The 22,780-nt window shown below is 46.9% G+C and overlaps 2 protein-coding genes across 2 annotated transcripts; one reads left to right on the top strand and one right to left on the bottom strand.

Annotated features, from left to right (window-relative positions):
* Positions 1-7,513: 7,513 nt before the first annotated feature.
* Positions 7,514-9,345, bottom strand: Ankrd65 (ankyrin repeat domain 65). Its single transcript, XM_059256317.1, has 3 exons — positions 9,161-9,345; positions 8,543-9,077; positions 7,514-7,888 (listed from the first exon to the last, which is right to left on the bottom strand). The coding sequence occupies exons 1-3, from the start codon at positions 9,343-9,345 to the stop codon at positions 7,514-7,516; spliced, it is 1,095 nt and encodes a 364-aa protein (XP_059112300.1).
* Positions 9,346-12,423: 3,078 nt separating this feature from the next.
* On the top strand, positions 12,424-14,092 carry Tmem88b (transmembrane protein 88B). Its single transcript, XM_059256316.1, has 2 exons — positions 12,424-12,935; positions 13,841-14,092. The coding sequence occupies exons 1-2, from the start codon at positions 12,657-12,659 to the stop codon at positions 14,090-14,092; spliced, it is 531 nt and encodes a 176-aa protein (XP_059112299.1). The 5' UTR covers positions 12,424-12,656.
* The last annotated feature ends 8,688 nt before the right edge of the window (positions 14,093-22,780 follow it).

The raw sequence follows: 22,780 nt of genomic DNA, 5'->3' as shown, positions 1-22,780 counted from the left end.
TGTCTGTCTCTGCCTCCTGAGTGCTGGGATTAAAAGCGTGGACTAACACGCCCTGCTAAAGCAGCTAGTCTGAGTCGCCGGCCCAGATGAGCAAAAGTTTCTACTGTCCTGAAGAAGATTTGCCCAGGGGTTGAAGACAAACCTCCTGTGGGTATGGAAAGCCAAGTTCCGGGGGATGGAGAGTTGAGCTCCCAGAGTCGGGTGTAGTAGAGAAAAGAACCAAGCTCTAGGGAGATGAAGGCCAAGCTGGGGATCCAGGTGGGACGAGATCTAGAGTCAACATTAGTCAACTCTAAGAACAGTAGGGTTGAGTTTACTCATCAGCTTTACTGAGTAAAGCTCTGACTGACCAAGAAGCTGGCTACCAGTTTTTGTTCTTTTTACTTCTGGATTCTCTGATTCTCTTGGAACTTTCAGGGTCTTACTTGAACATGCACCCTTTCACCTGATCCCGTCAACCAATCAAAATCCCACATACACATTCAAATTAAGGCTACTGGGAGCTGCTTCTCTATTTCGAAATAAACTTTGCTTGCTTGCCCTTCACAGTCCTTGCTTCCCATTCTTTTCAATCGTGAGACAGAGTCTGTGTGACTCAAGAAACTGACAGCTAGCCTCATGTGATGGTGTCCCAAGTACTCAAGAAGCAGAAGCAAGAAAACCAAGCCTCAAAATAAAGCAAACAAAAAATTAATGTATGTATTTACTTGTTTTGAGGGGGCATGTGGAGGTCAGAGTGGGAAAAAATTATCTCAAGTATTGCAGAAAGGAACAGCCAAAGGGAAAGTAATGTGGCAAGATGATTTCCTTTTGCAAAAAGGATTCACTAGAACCTGAACCTAGCTAGTGAAAACACTTAATCCTTGCCAAAATGGTCTCCTTTATCCCTGATGTAGGTGGTGACTGCTTTTCATCCCATTGGTGGGAGCTTGGCTTCACAATCTGACAACATTGGTTAATCCACCCAAAAGGGAAAGAGGGAGGTTCAGGAATATGGGCTCTTGTTAGGCTGGCTATGCTTGAAAAAAAAAAAAAAATCTCACATTGTACAACTTCCCAGACGGAGTTGGTTCTTTCCTACCATGAGGGTCCCAGGGAACAAATTCAGTTCTCAGGTTCTTGACCTGCTAAGCATCTTTCCAGCCCTTAATTCAGTCTCTCTCTCTCTCTCTCTCTCTAACCCCCACCAAGTGGATTCTGGGGTTTATATAGGTTGTCAGGCTTGGTATCAAGTACCTTTATTATTATTATTATTATTATTATTATTATTATTATTATTATTATTGGTTTCTCGAGACAGGGTTTCTCTGTGTAGTTTTGGAGCCTGTCCTGGATCTCGCTCTGTAGACCAGGCTGGCCTTGAACTCACAAAGATCCGCCTGCCTCTGCCTCCCAGTGCTGGGTGGGATTAAAGGCGTGAGCCACCACCGCCCGACTTGGTATCAAAACCTTTACCCAGGCCGGGCGGTGTTGGCGCACGCCTTTAATCCCAGCACTCGGGAGGCAGAGCCAGGCGGATCTCTGTGAGTTCGAGGCCAGCCTGGGCTACCAAGTGAGTTCCAGGAAAGGCGCAAAGCTACACAGAGAAATCTTGTCTCGAAAAACCAAAAAAAAAAAAAAATACCTTTACCCAGTGAGCCATCTCACTGGTTCTTTTTTTTCTTTTTTTTTTTTTTCCCCGAGACAGGGTTTCTCTGTGTAGCTTTACACCTTTCCTGGAACTCGCTTTGGAGCTCACTGGTTCTTAAAATAAATATCTGAGGGCGAGAGAGAGGGCTCAGTGGTTAAAGGTACTTGTTGCTAATGCAAAGGACTCATGTTCAGTTACCAGCACCCACATGTCAGCCACAAGCATCTGTAACTTCAGTTCTAGGTTCTTCAACACACTCTCCTAACATGAGATCTGGTGTCCTCTTCTGGCATGCGGGCATATGTGCAGACAGACAGAACACTGTATACATAATAAATAAATCTTTTTAAAAAAAAACAAATTCAAATGTATTTTGGGAGATTTTTTTTTTTGTCTCGTATTGTTTTGTTTGGGCATTTTTTTTTTTTTTTTTACATTTTATGAAATCTTTCTTTTTTTTTTTTTTTTTTTTGGTTTTTCGAGACAGGGTTTCTCTGTGTAGTTTTTTTGGTGCCTCTCCTGGAACTCACTTGGTAGCCCAGGCTGGCCTTGAACTCACAGAGATCCGCCTGGCTCTGCCTCCCGAGTGCTGGGATTAAAGGCGTGCGCCACCACCGCCCGGCTTTCTTTTTTTTTAAAGATTTATTTACTTATTATGTATACAGTGTTCTGCCTGCCAGATCTCATTACAGATGGTTGTGAGCCACCATGTGGCTGCTGGGAATTGAACTCAGGACCTCTGGAATAGCAGCAGCCAGTGCTCTTAACCACTGAGCCATCTCTCCAGCCTCCAACATTTTATGAAATCTTTATTGACAAATAATTCACATAGTATACAATTTGCCTGTTTGCACAATTTGATAGACTTTAGTCCAGCATCCTCATAGGCCCATGACACCAGCACCACTTTCTATTTTAGAACATCGCTGTCTTCAATTTCATACACACATATAATGTATGGTGATTATATTCCACCTTATTTTTTTTTAATGAACATAATATTTGTAATTGTAACCATTTTTAAGTTCACAATTCAGTGGCATGAATTACATTCAAGATATTAATTACACTCATGATATTAATTACATTTGTGGTATTCATTGATTACATTCACTGTATTTATTCAATAACTATATTTATGATATTCATTAATTACATTAATTGTATTGATTTATTTATTTATTTATTTATTTTTTTTTTTTTTTTTGGTTTTTCGAGACAGGGTTTCTCTGTGTAGCTTTGCGCCTTTTCCTGGAACTCACTTGGTAGCCCAGGCTGGCCTCGAACTCACAGAGATCCGCCTGGCTCTGCCTCCCGAGTGCTGGGATTAAAGGCGTGCGCCACCACCGCCCGGCTAATTGTATTGATTTATTACATTCATGATATTATGTCCTGATACTACTGTCAGTTTGTGGGACTTTTCCATCACACAAAACAAAAACTCTGTACTTAGGAAATCATTGCTTTATATTCCTTTTTTCTCCATCTTGAGATAATGTCTAATCTTTCTGTCTCTATGAATTTGTATATTCTATATATTTCATGTAATACAATTCTATAGTATTTGTCCTTTTTTAAATGTAAAAACATTTTATGTACAACTGCAGGAGAAATAATACACAGATAGCTTGCACATAAAAACAGGTTATAGGAGGCTGGAAAGATGGTTCAGCGGTTAAGGGCACTGACTGCTCTCCCAAAGGACCGGGGTTCAAATTCCAGCACCCACATGGCAGCTAACAACTGTCTGTATCTCAAAGATCTGACCTGCAGGCAAAACACCAATGCACATAAAATAAAAGTAAATAAGGTGTATAAAAAAAAAAAACAGGTTATAATTCAAAAGTTCAGAGTTATTTGAAACTGGAAAATATTTTCTCTGTAGAAAATAGTAAATATGATAACATTTCCCAATAAGCCCTTTTAAGCCAAATAATAGCTGAATTATACATATAAATATTGATTAATATTGATTACATTCTGGGATACAGAAGAAACCTATCTCTATCTGTTCAGAGAGCTATGTTTTACTTAAGCTGTGTAAGTGAGATTCCTATCCATCTTCCCTTCACTGTTTGACTTACAGCAGACATTTTTCTATAGGCTAATCCATAATATAAAAATATTTTAGCCTCCCCTCCTGAAAGTACAGCCAGCATATTATTTCGTCAACTTGATGTGGTACAAATTCTTATCTTAATAGTGAAATGTTTCACTAAAGCTTGCCCAGTGACTGGGCAAAACCAAAACTTATTATAAGCCACAGTCATCCTAGGGTCCCCCCTGCTAGGTAGCCTCCCTGGATCTGTGGGTTGCAGTCTGATTGTCCTTTGCTTTACATCTAGTATCCACTTCTGAGTGAGTACATACTATGTTTGTCCTTCTGAGTCTGGGTTACCTCACTCAGGATGATATTTTCTAGTTCCATCCATTTGCCTGCAAATTTCATGCTGTCATTGTTTTTCTCTGCTGAGTAGTACTCCATTGTGTAAATACTTAAAAGAAGAGGAGTTTGCTGTGGAAATCAGTGTATGGCAGTTTCTCAGAAAATCGGGAATCGATCTACCTCAAGACCCAGCCATACCACTCTTGGGCATACCCAGGGAATGCTCAATCATACCATAAAGATACATGCTCAACTATGTTCATAGCAGCATTATTCATAATAGCCAGGACCTGGAAACAACTTAGATGCCCGTCAACTGAAGAATGGATTAAGAAAATGTGGTACATATTCCATTCTTCAGTTGACGGGCATCTAAGTTGTTTCCAGGTCCTGGCTATTATGAATAATGCTGCTATGAACATAGTTGAGCATGTATCTTTATGGTATGATTGAGCATTCCCTGGGTATGCCCAAGAGTGGTATGGCTGGGTCTTGAGGTAGATCGATTCCCGATTTTCTGAGAAACTGCCATACACTGATTTCCACAGCAAACTCCTCTTCTTTTAAGTATTTTATCACAGAGATGAGAAAATAAACTACTATGAAGACAAATACAAACAGAACATCCCCCACATACAGTGCAGGTAAGGGGGAGTGCTGCAAGCCGCAGGAAAACATAATGGAATTCAGCTACTATCACAAAAGCTACTACTTGGAAAAGTCAAGGACTTCTCAAAAGGTCAAGCCATGGCTTAAGAAGTCTTGGTGATATTTTAGCTTTTGCATATATATATATATATATATATATATATATATATATATATATATATATATATATAGCTAGTTCCTAAAATGATTTTCTTGTGTTCTTCCAAGAACTCCTAACAGTGTATTTATCTAAAATGCTTATCAAGCATCCAAGGCCAAATGAAACGACACCTGTCTCCTAGGTCAGGAGGATGGATAGCTTTATTTCTTGTGCAATTTAGGGTGAGACCCTCCTTTCTTGTACAACCTTACTAATAGACCTCTAACTTCTTACCTAACCACTTCTAGGAATGTAGACTGAGCACATAGATCCCCTTTTTGATATACTAACCAGTCATTAGCACTCAGTTGACCTCTTTTACCACTCCCATTTTGGGTTGTAAAAGAAAGCCTGGTGGTCATTACTTGAGGAAAATTCTTACCTGCCTTTACGACTCTGTAGAATTCAAGCTTGGTGACATTACTAGACCAGGAGCTTGCTATTGCTTGGGTTTATAACTGGATTCCTGGGAGACTTAGGAGGAACGTTGAGAACAGAGAGACGGAAAACTGAGAGGGATAAAGAGGATTTTGACCAGAAAGAACATGTGGATGAGATGGAAGATGAGGAAGAGTCAGATGGGGAAGTACAAGCTGGGTAAGAACAAGATGAAAAGGACCTAGATGAGGCAGAATTAAGATGAGAGAATTAAGATAGAACTTTTTTTTTTTTTTTTTTTTTGGTTTTTCGAGACAGGGTGGAGCCAGGTGGTGGTGGCGCATGCCTTTAATCCCAGCACTTGGGAGGCAGAGCCAGGCGGATCTCTGTGAGTTCAAGGCCAGCCTGGGCTACAGAGTGAGTTCCAGGAAAAGTGCAAAGCTACACAGAGAAACTCTGTCTCAAAAAAGCAAAAAAAAAAAAAAAAAAAGAAATTACAGATTAATGTAGGGAGAAATCAAGCAAGAAAGGAGCTAAACATGAGAGCAGAATAGAAGCAGTGTAGAGAGAGAACTGACTCAGAAAAATAAAGTGTATGGACTAAGGAGTTTCATGTACATAGATTCATTTCTTTTCATCAAAGATTAATTTTCAGCTAGTTGTAGATCCTTCCCGGACCCGGGGAGGGGACTCATCGATAGGGGAGCCCCCATGTTGAACAGACAAAAGAGAAACCATGAGGGTTTAATCAAATCTGTTGCCAAGACTCGGCCCTCACCAGCATGTGGAGGAAGCTAGAGCTGAGAAGTTATACTCCTGAGGACAGAGATCAGGCCATCACCTCAGCATCTTCTTTCTCCAAGAATTCTCAGGTGATTTCTCTCTGACTAGACAGGTGGTCTCTGCCTAGAAGGAGGATTCAGGAGTCTTCTTGTCTTGTTTTGGCCAAAAAGGCTCATCCTCACAGAAGGAAGCACAGGGCAGTGAGGCTGTGGTTCCTAGTGAAGCAGCAGGTTAACTACACCACCACCACCAAACATGAATTTATTCCAGACATTCAGAGAATAATAAGGAAAAAACAATCCTTTAATAATTATTCCTGGCTAACACCCGAAAAGAAACCACCCTTGAAGAGAAGAAATTCTTTGCAGCTTATGTAGATTTTGAGCTATAACATTTCACATACACTGTCATCTATAAATCTCATTTAGGTTCTAGCATTAAGATGCACTTTGAGGCCGGGCGGTGGTGGCACATGCCTTTAATCCCAGCACTCGGGAGGCAGAGGCAGGCGGATCTTTGTGAGTTCGAGGCCAGCCTGGTCTCCAAAGCGAGTTCCAGGAAAGGCGCAAAGCTACACAGAGAAACCCTGTCTCGAAAAACGGAGGAAAAAAAAAAAAAAAGATGCACTTTGAGCAGCCGGGCGGTGGTGGCGCATGCCTTTAATCCCAGCACTCGGGAGGCAGAGCCAGGCGGATTTCTGTGAGTTCGAGGCCAGCCTGGGCTACCAAGTGAGTTCCAGGAAAAGGTGCAAAGCTACACAGAGAAACCCTGTCTCGAAAAACCCAAAAAAAAAAAAAATACACTTTGAGCTTTAAACTTGTTTTACAGAACCAGAAACTGCAAGTGTGGCCATTTTGAACAAATGGGAGATTTACATAGCAAAACTGTTATCACAGTTATTTTTATTTTTTTTTATTTTTTTTATTTTTTTTTGGTTTTTCGAGACAGGGTTTCTCTGTGTAGCTTTGCACCTTTTCCTGGAACTCACTTGGTAGCCCAGGCTGGCCTCGAACTCACAGAGATCAGCCTGGCTCTGCCTCCCGAGTGCTGGGATTAAAGGCGACACAGTTATTTTTAAATAAGCCAGTGTTGTTCTATTTTATGTAGTTGTTAACCAGGAATGTCTTACCTGCCTGGCAGAATTATAGTCCTTTTGATATGTGAATATAACCTAATGAGTAGCAGTCTTGGTGAACAAATCTTTTTGTTGTTGTTGTTGTGATTTTGTTTCATTTTGTTTGAGACAGGGTTTCTCTGTGCAACAGCCCTGGCCATCTTAGAACTTGATCTGTAAACCAGGCTGGCCTTGAACTCACAGAGATCCACCTGCCTCTGCCTCCCGAGTGCTTGGATTAAAGGTGTGCGCCACCACCGCCTAGCCCTGTGAACAAATCTTAACAAAAAGATATCCTCCATAACTCTAAACTCTTAATTTTGTTAGAAGTACAACTCTACTTTTCTTTTCTTTCTGCAGTTTCTAAGAAGTTTGGTTAGTTAAGGACATCGGGCAGTGCCTGGGGAAGACGTCCTATAGGGTCTGGGCCATTTCACCCCACTGTGTCCTCAAGGTAGAGTTGGCTCCTTGGCTCAGCAAAAGCTCTATGGTGGTACTGTGGCCACACTCTACAGCAAGGTGCAGAGGGGTCTTGTGAAGCCAGCCAGCAGCATTGACCTGTGCACCCCTGTCCAGGAGATAACTGACAGCTTCTACATGGCCTCCCCGAGCAGCATAGTGCAGGGGTGTGAGGCCCAGTGAGTCTCGAGAATCTACCTCAATGCCCTTGGCCACCAGCAGCTGTATAACAGGCAGGTATCCACCGGTGGCAGCCCTGTGGAGTGCAGAGAGGTTGTTCCTGTCCCTGATATTTGGGTCTGCCCCATGGTCCAGCAGCATTTCAACATCCTGGAAAAGGAAGGAAAGAAGAGAGAAAGAGCCTGTTATCCTAGTCCAGAGGGGTGAGGAGCTGGGCCTGGCATTTGCCTGAACAAAATCCCTACAGCCTCTTTTTTCTGTTAGGAATGAATGGGATAGAATCTGAGGCAGCCCCAAATTCTTGGATCAAATTCAACACCGTGCAAAGGCTGTTGCCCCTGGTGCCTCCTGGACCCCACTGATCTTGAACTCCAGCCAAATGCTTAAATAAATACCTGTTGCCAGGCACGGTGGCCCACAGCTTTAATCCCAGCACCTCCAGCAGAGGCTAGAGGATCTATGTGAGTTCAAGACCAAGTTGGTCTACATAGAGCGCTTCAGGCCAGCCAATGCTACATAGTGAGTTGCTGTCACAGAAAAACTAATTATTCACCCAATCCATTGCTATGGAGCACCAGAAAAAAGTGGGATTGCCAGGCATGAGAGACCTCCCCAGGTACCATTCAGTAGGGAAGTTTTATAAGGAGGGCCCAACTGGGAACTCCAACCCCTCCACCCTGCATGCCTGTGCTTCAGCATCTTTCTACCTTGTTCCTCTCCTCCCACAGAGCTTATGGAAGTAAGTGTAGAGAACGAAGCCCTTGGGCTTCTGGCACAGTTATTGCAGGTGAAGGCTGGACCTACTTGGTGATGGCCTAGGCCAGCCGCCAGGCCAAGTGCAGTGGTTCCTGTGCTGTCCAGGGCATCCACCTTTGCTCCCAGTGCCAGGAGAAGCTGCAAGGCTGATGCACTTCCAGCTACCGCTGATACCAGCAGGGCGCTGTCCAGGTCTACGCTGCCTCCAACAGTCAGCAGCTCTAGTACCGGCAGTTGCCCGCACGCCGCTGCCCAGTGTGTGGCTGTCCAACCTCTTAAGTCTTTCACAGCAGAACCTGAACCTGGTGCAGCCATAAGGCATGTAACCAGTAGTGTGCGGCCCAGCGCAGCTGCCCAGTGCAGGGGCGTGAGGCCCGTTTGAGAGCATGCCACTGCTGAGGCCCCACGCCGCAGCAATAGTTCCGCCACTTTCGAGTGCCCGTGCCAGGCAGCCTCGTGCAGCGGTGTGCGCCCTGTGTGGTCAACTGCGCCTGCCAGGGACCCACGCTGCAACAGTAGGCGTACAAGAGGTGCGTGGCCTCGCATCACAGCCAGATGGAGCGGAGTCCGACCTGTGTGATCCCTTTGGGGTGCAAAAGAAGTCAGAGTGCTGCCTAGACGTTCAGCCCCAGCCAGAGAGAGTCTGGAGCTAGTCATGAGACTTACCTCTCCTCCACACTGGCACCTTGCCTCAGCAGCTGCATCACCAGGCTGGGAGCACCCCACCACACTGCCTGGAACAGAGTACTCCAGACCTGGGAGGTAAGAGGTCCCTCTGTCTTGTCTGCTGGAGCCTCCTCCCAGACCAGCTCCATCCACTGCAGTTCCTGCTCCAGCCTGCTGGAATCCATCTGGGGAGAACATCTACCCTGAGGCTGGTTCATCCTACCTGTCCCATGTCACCATATCACCACCCCACCAGGGGAACTCAGATACCACTTAGCCTTCTGAAGGGCCTTGGCTCCTAATTACCTCCAGAGGGAACTGGCACAGGAACTCCGTCTTCTGGCTGAGGGTTCTCTCTATCCTATTTCTAAGCTAGCCTCAATCTGGTGACCCTCCTCAAAATTTTTTTTTCCTGCAGTTTGAGAGGTGGGTGCTACTCCTGGGAGGCTAGGCTGGAAGTCGAGGGTGGGCAAAGGGCTGCTGCTTCCTTATGGGCTGTGCTGAGGCTACCTGACACTATTTATCTAGTAATTTGAAGGGAGTCTCTGCCTGCCCTTGCCCCCTAGCAGGCCACTAAAGCTCTTGGCCACACTCCTAGGAACAAAGGCCAGGACAGGTTGGGAAGGGCAAGCAGGAACATGCCCTGGATGACAGCACCTCCTTCTTACCTTCCTCCAAGTAACACAAACTTCAATATGTTCTGACTTGCCCCCAGGCACCCTGAAACCTACCTGCCCCACCCTAACCTGGAGCTGGAACCACCTCTCCTAGTTTCAGGTTGGGGAGTGGACACAGTAAGGTTCTACCCTTTTTCCTAATAAGATGCTTTGAAAGAGAAAAAGGTTCACCATGGATATCTGAACAGTGGGATTGGAAGCTCCTGGAGAACAGGATAAGACAAGGCTGGTGAAGACCATGAGAGGGAAGAGACGTCTAGGTGGGAAGGGGTGTAAGCAAGCAAGGATATTTCTGGAACAGGAGATGTTAAGTATTTATGCTTAGAGGTAGAAAGGGGGCCCTGCAGGAACAAGGCCTTCATGTGGATACTTGACTCTGAGCCTGCATCAGAGAGGGCAAGGTCCCAGTATGATCTTACTACATAGCCTTAGCTAGCCTAGAATTCACTATGTAAACCAAACTGACATTGAGTTCATAAAGATCCGCCTGCCTCTGTCTCCCAAGCACTGGGATTAAAGGTGTGCACCACCAGGTCCAAATCTGACTCCCTGGCCTCTGAGGACACCTGCACTCATGTGGACATACCCACATACAGACACATACACATAATCAAAAAATTAAAGTATCAGGGACTAGAGAGATGGCTCAGCAGTTAAGAACACTTGTTGCTCTTATAGAGGACCAGGGTTAGATTCCTAGAACCTACATGGTGGCTCAGAACCCATTCATAACTCCAGTTCCAGGGGATCTGATACCCTCTTCTGTGAGCACCAGGCATGTACATGACGTACATACATCCATGGAGCCAAAATACTCACCTGTATAAAATAAATAAGTCATTGAAACATTTAAAATAAAATATCAATCAGACATGATGATGCATACTTTTTTGGTTGTTGTTTTCAATACAGGCTTTCTCTGTGTATCCGTGGCCCTGAAACTTGCTTTGTAGACCAAGCTGGCCTCGAACTCAGACTTCCTCCTGCCTCTGGCTCTGAGTGCTGGGATTAAAGATGTGCGCCACTATGCCCATCTACTTTTAAGCTCAGCACTTAGGAGGCAGAGGCAGGTGTATCTATGTGAGTTCAAGGCCATCCTGGTCCATATATTGAGTTCTTGGCTAGCCAGCAAGGGCTATATAGTGAGGCTAAGGCTGAAATAAATAAACAAAAATATATAATAAAGTAATTTTTTTACAAGAGTGTGGGCTCAGTAAGGAGATGATTTACAACACTTAAAATTTTTTGGACGTATTTTACTTTATGGGTATGAACATTTTGCCCAAATGTATGTATGTGTACTATATGCATGCCTGGTGCCTATGGAGGCCAGAAAAGGGAACCAGACCCTCTGGAACTGCAGTTAATAAAAATTTGTGAGTCAAAATGTGAACCCTGGGAATGGAACCTGGGTCATCTGCAAGAACAGCAAGTACTTAACCACTGAGCCAACTCTCCAGCCCCTGCAACACTTAAAAAATATTTTATTTTTATTATTTTAGGTGTGTGTGTGTGTGTGTGTGTGTGTGTGTGTGTGTGTGTGTAGACATATGAATATGTGGGCAGGTGCCTGTGGAAATCAGAGGCATCAGATCCTCATAGAGCTGGAGTTACAGGTGATTGTGACCTGCCTGAAGTGAGAGCTGGGACAGAACATAGGTCTTTCTATAAGGACAATATGTACTCTCTGAACCTCTGAGTTATCAGCACCTGATTTGTTTTGTTTTTTGTTTTTCAAGACAGGGTTTCTCTGTGTAACAGTCCTAGCAGTCCTGGATCTCTCTCTGTAGATCAGACTGGCCTTGAACTCACAGAGATCTGCCTGTCTCTGCCTCCCGAGTGCTGGGATTAAAAGCATGCGCCACCACTGCCCAGCATCACATCTAGCTATGCCAGGCATGCCAGTGAAAGCAAGTTGTCTTTCATGTAGCACATCACATGCCACCTGGAAAGCTGTCCAGGATTGGAAGATGTTAAAAGGAAAGTTGGAAGGGAAAACATTAGCTCATAATCTACTCATTAAGTATCAATAGCTTATGTAAATAAGGTTTAAATGCTGTATATTGTATACTTCCAGTATGAAGGCATTTTAGTAATATTGGGGGTAAATGGCTGGCATTTTCAGTGGATTATATGCTCCCATCATCTGAAAAGCCTGTTGTATACTTCCATGATGGATTAGATTCGGTACAGAGTAATTGCAGCTGCTGTTTATTGGGTATCTACTATCTGCCAGGTACTACAGTAAGCACTAACTGTACAACTCTATGCCATTCTCTTAACCACTCCACAACACAAAGTCACCTGGTGTCTTCATCTTATACTGACACCAAAGCGGGGCCTAGTTATTAGATAAGGGGAAATGCAAGGGCAGGGCTGGGACAGGGTTGATGGTTTGTCCCTGGATGGCAGCTATTGATAGGGGATCCGTCATAGCCAAGGCCTGTGAAATGAAGCTATTGTGTGGGAGAACTGGAAGCTGGGAAAGGGCGGGCTGGGAGGAAGGAGGGCCATAGTGCTCAGATAGGGATAGCTGTGTAAGACCTAACCAGAGCACACAGGAGCTGCCTGCATTTGCCTGGCAAAGAGGTCCAACGAGGTAGTGGGGAAACTGTGGGAGGGGTGTAGCCCTGGAGACTGATATTCAGTGTTAGACTAAACTGGACAACAGTCTACTATCTGGTGACTAGGATCTAGATACGAACTGAACCTGGGGAGGGTAAAGGATCTCTAGTCTGGGCCTGGGGGTGGGGGCTAGTCCTACTGCCTACTACCTACCTATCTTAGGGAAAACATTCTTCAAGGACCACTGCTAGGACATGAGTGAGCAGCAGGAAAGGGAGACAGAAGAGGATGAAGGAGGTACTTCAGACACAGCACCCATGCTACCCCGAAGAAGGTCTACTGACTACCATATCTCAATCCTGGTATGCCCAGGGTGGCCTGTCCTGGCCACCCAAGGCCTCAGGATCCTGTTGCTGCCTGGCCGGGCTCTGGTTGGGTTCCTGTTCCATCTGCTGCTACCTGGGACAGTCTTCCTGCTGGTGTTGCTGCCAGCAGCTGCCATTGTCTACCTGGGATTCCTGTGCCACTCAAGGGTGAGCAGCATTGGTTAGTTCTTGGGGAGTGGGAGTCCTGTGGAGGTTCAAGTCCCTGGGATTAAAGGTGTATCTGCCCTCTTCCAGCCCTGCCCCTTTGTATGCAGAACATACTTGGCCTCTTCTGTAACCTCCTGTTCTGCCAACATCCCTACCAGCTGCAGACAAAGAAAAGCTTTTGTTTGTTACTCAGGGAACAGCTGTCTTGCCTCCCCCAGGCCTCTTAGCTTTGTACCAGGAGGCACCAGGGCCTGGTCAGTGAGGTTGAAGTGGAGATGGGAAAATAAACTTCACCTGTACTCAGTGCTCTCCACTCCGCACACCCACACACATACAGCCCTTCCCCAAACCTTCTTGACCTGGGCTGGGCTTCCCCACCTGTGGAGGGGGCTATGGCTTGATCTATAATATATGGATGGTCCCTATATTCCTTTCTGTGGCTTCTGGTGCGGGAGAGAAATGATGCTAGCTGGTGACATACAGCTGGAGCTCACTATCAGCTGTCAGCACAGGTAAGGGCCATGGAAAAGAGCACAGATGGGGAAAAGCGGGTTGGGAGAGCCAGGGAAATTCTCTGAGCCTTTCCTTTCAGGAACCCCTACCTGGGCCATTTATAGTCTGAGTACCAGATCTCCCAAACAAGCTTCAACACTGCTTGGCCCAGAACAGCCACAACTCAAGCAAACTCTCTTGGTTGTGTTCTCACAATTTCTGTTCCACAGGGCCCCACTTCGCTCTCCAGGCCCACCCACCTCAAGGCCTTCCAGCCCCGCCCCTTCTGTCTCGGGACTCTGCCCTAGTCTCTAGGCCCGGCTTGGTTCTCCAGGCCTCGGGCCCAGGTCCTTCCTCACGACTGCACCACTCTGGTGCTTCCCGGCGCGGCCACACGCCTCTGCTGTCCACAGGTTCATCCAGCCCCGGGGCCACGGTGCCGAGCGCTGCTCTCAGACCGCGGCTCTGCAGCGCTCATCGTGCTGGGATTCCTCTCCCTGCCGCCGCTTCTGGTGCTCGCCTCCGCCGCCCGCTCCCTCCTGGCCCGGCGACTACGCCCTGTGCTGCCTACCCCCGCCAGGGCCCCTGAACCGCCGAGATGCAGCGAAGAGGGTCTGGCGGGCGACCGCCCTGATGAAGAGAAACAACTCTGTGCCTGGGTCTGATGCCTCAGGGGCGTCTCGGTGTCGAGATCCCCGCCTTGACCCCCATAAAGTGGACGGGTGGAGCGGCTGCCTCTGGGCTCTGAGCGCAGTGCTCGAAGTCGCCAGGAGATGGCAACCGGGTCCCTTAGACCAGGTTGGCGCTTCTCAGAGGCCGGAGGTGGTCCTCTGAGAAGGTGCCTTGGGCTCTGCTCCCTCACAAAGCGAATGCCCTCCATTCCCTCCTGTGGTCAGCAGCCAGCTTTGCGGATATCTGTGTCCCCCCAAACAGTGCTAGTTCTAGAAGCTCCAGTGTGACCAGTAGCAACCGGACTTCATGACTTACCTTGAGACTCAGCTTGAGGACAAGGCTCAATTGGGTCTATGTTCAAAATATTACCAGGTCAGGTTTCAGGTGAGACTAGGATCTAGGATTAGTTGCTCAGCATAAGCCCAGGGTCAGCAATCTGCTTGTTTTTGTTTGTTTTTGAATATATACGTTATTTTATGTTGATTGGTGTTTTGACTGCGAGTGTATCTGTGTAAGGGTGTCCCCAAGCCCTGGAACTGAAGTTACAGACAGGTGTAAGCTGCAGTGTGGGTACTAGAAATTGAACACGGGTCCTCTGGAAGAACAGACAGTGCTCTTAGCCCCCCAAGATTCAGTTTGTTTTCGGGGTCAGGTACCAATGTGTATCCAGAACTGGAGCTCAACCTCTGACCAAGGTTCTTTTCTTTTGAGACAGGCAGCAGGGTAAAAGCTCAATTTTACAGTGTGGGTAATTTTAAGATTTGTCTTTGCATTTGGCAGGCTACAGCTTTACTAACAAGTTCCTATGTATGGATAAATTCTCCTCTCCTCCTCCTCCTCCTCCTCCTCCTCCTCCTCCTCCTCCTCCTCCTCCCTGTTTCCTATCTCCTCCTCTTCCTCCTCCTGCTCTCCTTCTTTCTCCTCTTCTTCTTCCTCCTCCTTCCAGGTTCTCATCATACTAGAACTAGAATATCTTATTTTATTTTTTTTAGTAGTCCTGGGATGGAATTCCAAGCCTTATACATGTTAGGCAATCACTCTACCACTGATCTATATCCTCAGCTCTGGATATGTTTTTAAATTTTTGTTTGTTTGTTTGTTTGAGACAGGGTTTTTCTGTGTAGCCCTGGCTGTCCTGGAACTCACTCTGTAGTCCAGGCTGGCTCAAATTGAGAGATCCGCCTACCTGTGCCTCCTGAGTGCTGCAATTAAAGGCGTGCACCACCACACTCGGCTAATTTTTTTTTGTTTTATTTCATTTTGTTTTCTAGACAGGGTTTCTTTCTGGCTGTCCTGGAACTAGATCTGTAGACCAGGTTGTCCTCGAACTCAGAGATCCACCTGCCTCTGACTCCCAAGTGCTGGGATTAAAGATGTGTGCCACCACTGCACAGCAAAGATTTACTATGATTATTTTTTAACTTTTTATTGATTCTTTGTGGATTTCACATCACGCACCCCAATTGCATTCATTTCCCCATCCCTTCGTATCCACCCCCTACCCTTACAACCCCCCCCAATAAAATAAAATATAAAAGAAAAAAAACCCAACTCGTCATGGAAGCTGTAGTGTGTCACAGTGAGTCACACAGTGTGCCCTTTAAGTCCATGCATCTTTGCTTGCAAGTGTTCATTGCAGTGAGTCACTGGTCTAGTTCGAGGCCTCTGGCTTCTGCTACACTGTTAATACAGGGTCCACACTGGGACTCCTCTGGGATGTCCTGTTGTTGCCTGTGTCATGGAGATCCTGCAGCTTTGGGTCTGCAGGACCAGCTCCTTTACGTGTTCCAACAGTTCATAGAAGGGGTAGATGTGGGGTGGGCCAACTCATAGCCCTGGTTCTGGATCTGGGTGGTAGCTGGATTGGTCAGCCTGCCAGCTCTCCCTCATTCTCCCCACCAGGTCACCCTCTTCAGTACTGCCCCAGCTAGCTCACCCAATGCTACAGGCAGCAAGGGGCAAGGGCAGTTCTCTTGCTCTCAGGCCCTCAGGGCCGGCCTACTCACACCCACACCACCAGGGCCAGTTCTACTGTGTTGCCCAAGTGAATTGAAGAGCCCACCCTCCTGAGTGCTGCAGCTGATGAGGGGCAGAGTCAGCTCTCCTGCTCTCATGCCGCAGGTGGCAAGGAGTAGGGAGCTGGAGGAAGGGCATCTTTCCCTCTCTCATGCTACCACATGGCAGATGAGGTGGCAGTGAGGCCAGCTCTCTCACTCTCATGCCCTCAGGGCTGGCTCACCTGCCCTCCCTCCCCCAACAACAGTGTCAGCTTTACTGTGCTGCCCAGGCAAGGTGCAGAGCCCACTCTCCCTAGTGCGGGGCAGGGCCAGCTTTCCCACCTGCCACAGGCAGTGAGGGTTAGGGGACACCTCTCCCTTGCCCATGCCACCAAATGGCAGATGAGGGGCAGGGCCAGCTCTCCTACTCTCATGCCCTTGGGGCCCACCATCAGGGTCAGCTCTACTGTGCTGCCAAGGTGAGGTGCAGGGACCGCTCTCCCTAGTGCTGCTGCCAGTGAGGGGCAAAGCCAACTCTGTGCAGCTTTTGGATATTAACATGATCCCAGGGGGCAGTCCAGACCAGGGACATACACATGGCCTTTGGTGGTGACATGGGCCATGGACAGCTACACAGACCCCTGCTGCTGCATGGTCATGGACCCAGACATGGCCCTCAGCGGCAGCGTGAGCTGGGATTTCACCATGGTCTCAGGTGGCTTCACAGGCTACTCACATCAGGCTGTTTCTCTCCACCTTCTTCAGATCCACCTCTCATCATAGTGTTCAAACCATTCTTCTCTTTCTTTCCCATCTCTCTGCCCCATACGTGCACATCATAGTGGCTTGTGCTGTGGGCAGGCCATGTGTTGGGCAGAGTCTCTAGGTGTCTTCTTTTTACCCACTGCATGCCAGCAGACAGGGCCTCTGGGTGTTTTCAAGTGTTTGTTCAAAGCTTCCAAAGGAAATAAATTTCTGGCCAGCTAGACACAGCATGGTAAAACTGTAGTTCAACATAGAGTTGTCCAATCTCGTGGCTGAACCACCACCACAACCAACTCGAGAGATTAACAAATAGGCCAATGATGAGAAGTAAATACAGCAGGACGAATCCAGTCAGCTGTGGGTCTCCATTCTGCAGATGCTGCTCTTCTCCTGGGCTAGGATGCAGCTCTGGGAATCACAGCAACTTGTACAGTGGTCAGTTTTCTCAAAGGAAGAAGGCACAGACTCACTAGCACCTGGGTTTATTACTGGCTCAATTGATGGGCAGTGCAATTCACCTTTCCCAAGGAGCAAGAACAAGCACCTTTGTGTCTCCAGTTTTGCTACACTTCATAAAGCACAAACTGCTTATCTTCCATTTTTCCACCATGTATTTCTTGCTTCTCTCCCATCACTCTACCATTTGCTTGTCACTTCCCATAGCTCCCAGCTGGGCTTGGGGCTGTGGTGTTGTCTTTGTGCTTCCCAGAGTGCCTAGGTGGCATGGCTGACTTTGGCCCACAGATTTATTTTTTAAATTTTACATGTGTGGACCAGGCTGGCCTTGAGTTCAGGGATCTGCCTCCCAAGTGCTGGGATTAAAGATGTGTGCCACCATACCAGGCTAGGCCTTGAGCATTTTTAACAGAAATTCTATCATTTATTATACCACAGAATGAGCCCTCCAAGTTCCCTTCCTCAAAGTCCTGGTAATTTATAATGCCAACCTATATCTGTGATGATTGTAAGGAACTGCCCTGGTTAGTTTTTTTGTCAATTTGATACAAGCCAGAGTCTTTTGAGAAGAGTGAATCTCAACTGAGAAAATGCTGCCAGATTGGCCTGTGGGCTAGACTGTGGAGCATTTTCTTGATTAATAATTGATGTGGGCCAGGCGGTGGTGGCGCACGCCTTTAATCCCAGCACTCAGGAGGCAGAAGCAGGTGGATCTCTGTGAGTTCGAGGCCAGCCTGGTCTACAAAGTGAGATCCGGGACGGGACAAGCACCAAAACTACAAGGAGAAACCCTGTCTCAAAAAACCAAAAATAGCCGGGCGGTGGTGGCGCACGCCTTTAATCCCAGCACTCGGGAGGCAGAGCCAGGCGGATCTCTGTGAGTTCAAGGCCTGCCTGGGCTACCAAGTGAGTTCCAGGAGAGGCACAAAGCTACACAGAGAAACCCTGTCTCGAAAAACCAAAAAATAAATAAATAAATAAATAAATAAATAAATAAATAAATAAATGAAAATAATTGATATAGGAGGGTCAAGATCATCTACAATGGTGCCTGCCACCCTAGGCATGTGGTTCTGAGTAGTATAAGAAAGCAGACTGAGCCAGACGGTGATGGTGCATGCCTTTAATCCCACACTTGAGAAGCAGAGGCAGACAGATCTCTGTGTGTTCAAGGCCAGCCTGATCTACAGAGTGTCAAGTTCCAGGACAGCCAAGGCTACACAGAGAAACCCTGTCTTGAAAATAAAAAAGAAAGAAAGAAAGGAAGCAGTCTAAGCAAGCCATGAGGAATAATCCAATAAGCAGTACTCTTCTATAGCCTTTGCTTCAGTTCCTGCCTCCAGGTCCTGCCTTGATTTCATTCATTGATGAAATGTGACCTGAGAATTATAAAATGAAATAAACCCTTTTTTCCCCCAAGTTGCTTTTGGTTGTGATGTTTTATCACAGCAATAGAAACCTAAGCCAGACACTGTCTTAGGATAGATTCTACCAGAGACAAAGAAAACAGTTAGCCTAGGCCCCTTTTAGGGTACTAGTTTCATGATCTTTGATATAGAGTACTCACTCACCTTTCCCCCTAGACCTCAAGATTTCTCTCTGTCTCTGTGTTCAGAAAATTCACTTTTCTATCTGTTCCCTTCAATATCCTGGTTGCTTCTTACTGTTTGTGTTACTGATTTTTTTTTTCCCCCAAGACATGGTTTCTCTGTGTAGCCCTGGCTGTCCTGGAACTGACTTTGTAAACCAGGCTGGTCTTGAACTCAGAGATCTGCTAGCCTCTACCTCTTGAGTAATAGGATTAAAGGTGTGTGCCACCACTGGCCAGCTTATTGTGTGTGTGTGTGTGTGTGTACATGTATGGGAGTGCATATTCAACAATGTGTCTGTGTAAATCAGAGGATAACTCTTAGGAGTTGGGGTTCCAAGGAAGGAGCTCAGATTGTCAAAGTTGGTAGCAAGCGCTTTAACCCCCTGAGCCATCTCGCTGGTACATTGGTTTGGGTTTTTGTAATGTTTAATTTTGGGAGGTGGCTTTTGAGATATATATATTCTCGTAAGCCCAGCAATACATTAAAAATATGCTCATTATAATTCACCTGGAATCTAGTTGTAACAGACTTTTTTTTAAAATTTTAACTTTTATGAATCTATGTAATCCAGGTTGGTCTAGAACTCATGATCCTCCTGCCTTAGCCTCCCATGTACTGGAATTACAGGAATATGCTACCATGCCCAGATCTTTAAAGGATCTAGCACACTGTTTTGCCAGTGTGGCTCAGCCTGTAACCAGCAGGGTCAGAGCTCAGCCTATGACCAGGATTGAGCTAATTTTGTGGCCTCAAGCATAGCCCAGTGTGCGGCTAGCTCAGGTCTATTGGGTGTCTTGGGGTTTTCCAACCTTCATCTGTGTCCAGCTTTGATTTCTTTCCTGATGAGACAGAGTGACGGAGTCAGCTGGTTTCCAAGCTGCCCAGGAGTGCTTCCTCCGGAATGAGGCGCCTTCCTTCTCCTTCTGCCAGGAGCTAGTCTGGCCACCCCCAGAGGTTGAAGATGAAGACTCTCCTGGGAAGCCCTTGGCTGAGGATTGGATCTGCCTGGCCCCAAAGTCATCAAAACAACAGCTGGGCCTGGTGGGGGTTGGGAGGTGACTGTAGAGACCGACTCCTAAGCTTAAGTGGCTGCTAGCTGGGTGAGGAACTGTGTCATAGCAGCTGTCTGAGACATTCTGTTTCTGAAAGGTGTTTCCCAGCTTCCCAAGCCTATCTTGAAGCCTTGGGTGTCCTCCAGGTGGCCCTGGGAAAGTCCAAGGGAGGGTAGTGGGATGACCTACTTTAGCCCAATCTTTCAGATTTTCTTCTTATTTGCTATATTTTATTTTTCTTGGCGTGTTTCCAAAGGAACTCGGTTGCAGGGCTTGATGGTTTATGATTGCAATCTCAGCACTAGGGAGGCTGAGGCAGAAGAATTGCTGTGAGTTTGAGGCCAGCCTGGGCTATAAAATAAGACTCTGTCAAAAAACAAAACACCATTGTGCTGTGAATGGAGCTGGGAATAGCAGGGTATAGCCTGGTGTTTGTGTGAGGCAGAGAGATGACCTAGATTCCATTCACAGCATCACATACAAAAAAAAAAAAAAAAAAAAAAAAAAAAAAAAAAAAAAAAAAAAAAGAAAGAAAGAAAAAAGAAAGAAAGAAAAAGAAAGTGACTGTGGAGACTGTAGGAGGTCTGTGGAAGAGGTCTAGGGTCTGTATTTAGCTGTGAAGAACACAGCTATGCCGGATAGTAGAGAAGTAGAGCCTGGGTACTGAGGAAATGAGCTAGCTCACCACAGGTACAGATCTGGGGTCATTGCTCCTTCCTGGCCCTCTCCAGAGGTCCTAAGGGCACCTTCCGTCTCCACCACCGTATGGACAGGTCCTGGAAAAGGGGTTTTGGACTAAAGGGAAGAGTGAGGCTGGTCCTTCAGTCATAATGTCGGCTTCCCACTCCCTGAGGTAATCACTGGCCTTTGCCTAGCCTACTGTCTCCTGCCTTGGCAGTACTCTGTCTGGGCCCCACAAGTGTCTGTCTCCCAGCTCTTGCCTAGCATGAGCTCAAGACAGAAACCTTACCTAGGATCCTCATGTCTAGACTCTAGCTTGAAAGTCCAGAGAAGCCTCATTCTTCTAAGGGCCTCTGTCTCCCACCTCCCCTCCACTTCCTCAGGGTTACAAAGTTAAACTTCATGGTGAGCTAGCCAAGATCTCCACGTAGGGGATGCTCCTTTCCCAATAACTGAGGGCCTGCCTTATAAAAGGGAGCCTGGCTAGGGTATGCACACATGTATGGCTGTGTCCTGTCTATACTCCTCTTATGTTTTGGGTGGGGGCATCACCACAGGTGAAGAGACTGGGCTCAGTGAGATTTCCACTTTACTTAAACTATGTATTCATTCACAAAGTATTTGCAGACACACACTTAGACAGTGCCAGCCAGGAGGGGCCCTGGGTTTAGCCAGTTTTGTCCATCCAGCTTCAGGTCTGGGCTTAAGCTCTAGCCTTGCTCCCCTCCCAGGCATGTGGGTTGGCTTTGGTAGAGGCAGGAACTGAGCCAGGAGTTGGAGGTTGCCGAATAGGAACAGGCAGAGCTGGTGCTGGCCCTGAGAGCTGAGGCTACTCCTTCTGCTTCTCTTAGGTCCCCACCGCTGGAAGACTCCCTTTCAAGACTACTTGGACCTTCCTTGGGATGGGACAGGAACCTTGGGTGACTTCATACAGAAGCATTCCAGCCAGGACCCAAACCTGTCAAGGGTCCCATGTCAAGATGGAGCATTACTGTTCAGCTAATGGCATATTTGGGGCTTGCAGTCTATCTCTGATGGCTGTTTTTCTAGAGGCATGGAGTCAGATGTCCTTGCCTCACCCCTACACCCACCAATCTTCTCCTAATACTCAGAATCCCATCATCCTCCCCATGGTCTGAAGGTCACATAGCCTGACTTGCTTCCTTTGTCCTAGCCCGAGCATCCTTCCACGGACATGTACTCTTCCCCACAGCCGTCCAGGTCTAGGCACATGCTGTTGCCTCTGCTTGTTAAGTTTATTCTTCTCGTAGCTCCTGCCACAGGGTCCCCATTGATTCCCTGATCTCACACAATTACACCTTTTTTTCAGGAAAACAAGTAGTCTTGTGTATTAGTTACTTTTGTGTAGCTGTGACCACAATAGTACAGCTGATAGGAACAACTTAAGATTTGCTTTAGCTCAAGGTCTCAAGATGTTTCTTGGTGGGGAAGGCATGGTAGAGCAGCTCAGACCATAACAATGGAAGGCTCTTCAAATCACAGCAGACAAGGAAGCAGCGACAGCAACATGAGCCAGTAGCTGTTCTTTAACCCTCAAAAACCTGTCCTTAGTTAGGCACACCCTCCTAAAGGCTCACAGACTCCTAAAGTTTCATGGACTCCCAACAAAATACCACTAACTAGGGAACAAGTGTTGAAAGCATGAGTCTGAGGATCATTTCAGATTCAAATCATAACACCTAGCATCTCTGCTAGCACGGAGCTTTCCTGCTCAGTCCTCATTTGGCAGTACTGGGAGGACAGGGTTTGGCCCAGTGCCTTGTGTCCTCAGTGCAGAGACTGGGGTGATGGACTGGGTAAATAAAGGGGGTGGTTGAATTCACCCTATGCTCTGGATACTCACCAAGCCGTTTGTCTTCCCTGCCACTTTAGATGCAAGAAAAGCAGATTGGGGTCAGCTCTGGTCCCTGAGGGTGAAACAGGACCCTAGATCTTCAGACCCAATCCTCAGGCTCTGGAACTTGCCCTACCAAAGCTGGTCTAGAAGAAAGTATAATAATAGATAGCAGGAAGGAGCTGAGAGCCCTTCTTGGCTGCTCCTTGACTGCTGCTGTGAGATGGGTCATAGGGTCCAGGCTCACCCCATTCCACTGCCCCAGGCCTTCAACAGCTGCTCC

Source organism: Peromyscus eremicus, chromosome 2 (genome assembly GCF_949786415.1).
Source record: "Peromyscus eremicus chromosome 2, PerEre_H2_v1, whole genome shotgun sequence".
NCBI lineage: Eukaryota > Metazoa > Chordata > Mammalia > Rodentia > Cricetidae > Peromyscus > Peromyscus eremicus.
This window is presented reverse-complemented; position numbering and strand designations above follow the sequence as displayed.